Source organism: Brassica oleracea, chromosome C4, assembly GCF_000695525.1.
Source record: "Brassica oleracea var. oleracea cultivar TO1000 chromosome C4, BOL, whole genome shotgun sequence".
NCBI lineage: Eukaryota > Viridiplantae > Streptophyta > Magnoliopsida > Brassicales > Brassicaceae > Brassica > Brassica oleracea.
In genome coordinates this window covers 22861988-22864137 of record NC_027751.1, presented here as the reverse complement: position 1 = coordinate 22864137, position 2150 = coordinate 22861988, and the positions used below count along the sequence as shown (strand labels likewise).

The 2150-nt window shown below is 44.7% G+C and overlaps 1 protein-coding gene across 1 annotated transcript in view; it reads left to right on the top strand.

The window, feature by feature from the left end:
- Window positions 1-1211, top strand: part of LOC106338410 — a 41245-nt gene extending 40034 nt beyond the window's left edge. Inside the window, exons 5-6 of the mRNA XM_013777393.1 lie at window positions 657-848; window positions 963-1211. Of these exons, the coding sequence (XP_013632847.1) occupies window positions 657-848; window positions 963-1211 (441 nt within the window). The remainder of the gene's footprint in view (window positions 1-656; window positions 849-962) is intronic.
- Window positions 1212-2150: the final 939 nt, after the last annotated feature.

Genomic DNA, 2150 nt, shown 5'->3' with positions numbered 1-2150 from the left:
CAAAACGTCCAAAATAAATTGCAAAAAGGTCCTCGGGAAATCATGATTTTCGGCAGCAAAGTAACGCGGAGCGACTTGCAGGTGTCGCTCCGGGAAGTCGCTCCAAGGCCGATTTTTGGTGTCTCCGGGTGAGAGGTCGCGAGCGACTTTGGTGTGTCGCTCCAACGGGTCACTCTGGATCGGGAGCGACCTTGGTAGGTCGCTCTGAGAGGTCGCTTCAGGGTCATCCAAGACTGTTCGGAGTAACGAGAACGCGAGCGACTTCATGGCGTCGCTTTAGGAAGGTCGCTTTGAGAGGTGGGACACAGCGACTTCGTGATGTCGCTCCGGGAGGTCGCTCCCATGCTCTGATCGTCTAATGATCACCTTTTTCACCTCCTTTGAGCTCCAGATGCATCCAAATGTCCCCAAGAACTCCATGTGGCACTCCAGTACCTAATAGAGACTCATGTATGCAAAATGCAACCTAAACATGTCTAAATCCTAATCTCTATGATGAAAATGTTTATGAATGAATAGATAAAACAATGCAAATATGCAAGATATCATAGTTGTGAAAGGATCACGCATAATCAACGGGGTTAGTATCTTTCTTCTTTAGGAACTTTACGAATAGAATCATGCGCTTCTTTTTTTTACATTAGTCATTTTTGTAGGGTCTGAACATGCTTGGCTCAGCCCTTGAGGCGAGCCACAGGGAGGCCATGGTTTACCGCTTCAAGGCAGAGAAAGTGGAAAAGGACCTTGCACGTATGCAAAACGAAATTTTAGAGCGAGATTCGAAGCTTGCCAAGGATCATGACAAGGCCGTCCGTCGAGCGGAAAGGAGAGGTAGGAGAGAGATCGTCGTGATGTGAAACCGTGCTTCTTAGTTCAAGACCGAGTATGGAAACCTTAAGGAGGCTTATTCCTTGGTAGGCGATTTTCGCGAGTGTCGTGGTTCAGTTGGTACCCTTTAGCAGACGCAGACAGACGACTTTGTTTTCAAGGATGAGATGGAAACCATGGAAGGCGGCATGAAGGATCATGCCCATGCTGAGGCACTTATTTCCCCGATCGACGGGAGGATTCAGAGATTCTGGGATCCCATCCCAGTTTCTCCCGATACGGAGGAGGTCACGGCCGAGGTTGCTGGTGATGATGAGGAAGTGGACTGTCCCGCGGGTGCATTCGGAGTTTCCATGTCCAGGGATTTTAACTTTGATCTGTGAGGATCGAAGTTAGTATTTGACGGGAAGAGGTTTCCCCCTATCTTGTGTTTATGGCCGAGTGAGGACTTTATTATTTGTATCTGGCCGAGTGTGGCCTTTATGTTGAGACTTTGTGTGGGCCTGTTTGGCCGCTTTGTTTTTATCGGGACTGGCCGTTAGTGGCTTCGAATCCCTACCATTTTGCGGTTTTATATATGATGGATATTTATCGAACTTCTTTGTTCTGAATATGTCTGAAATAAAAATGAATTGTCTTCTCATATTTAGTTCTAACGAGACGTTCAATCTGTTTGTTTGCTCGAGATATGAATTTTCGTAAAAATTATTTATTTATTTTTACAAAATTTCATGAACGTTAAGATATGGACGGAGAGACATGTTTTAGGATCTCGTATCATTTTTTACATATCATATCCTGAGATGTTAGAGACCAGTGTGCTGGGTTTAGGGCAAGACCTAGGTTTACTTTCGGTTTTAAGGGTTATGCGGTGACTAGCCGGCTATCGATTTTCCTGTTGCGATTTCAACCTGATTCGTACCGATTTAAAGTCCGCGATAGGTTCTCGGCTTATACGACTTGTATGGTATGAATCGATCATCTCTCCAGAGACAATTTTTAAGCCAACTGGAAGTGCTTGACAAAAATTTTGGATTTTTTTTATAGCGCGCTTTTATCCTTGTGTCGGATGTTTGAGGATCATTTCTTTTTTGAGAAGAATGATCAGGGTGCGTTCGTTTAAGACGACTGATGTGTTCATCGGGGCTAATTGACGAGCAGGATGTAAATATTCGTTGAAATTTTATGGTCGCGTCTGGACAGTTGTTCGTATAGTCTCGATTCTAACTTTGGCGACGTGTCGCTGTTATTTCGAAGACTATACATATGTTTTAAGCTCTAAAAGGTTTGCGGATGTTTTGCGATTTGGACCAGATATGACC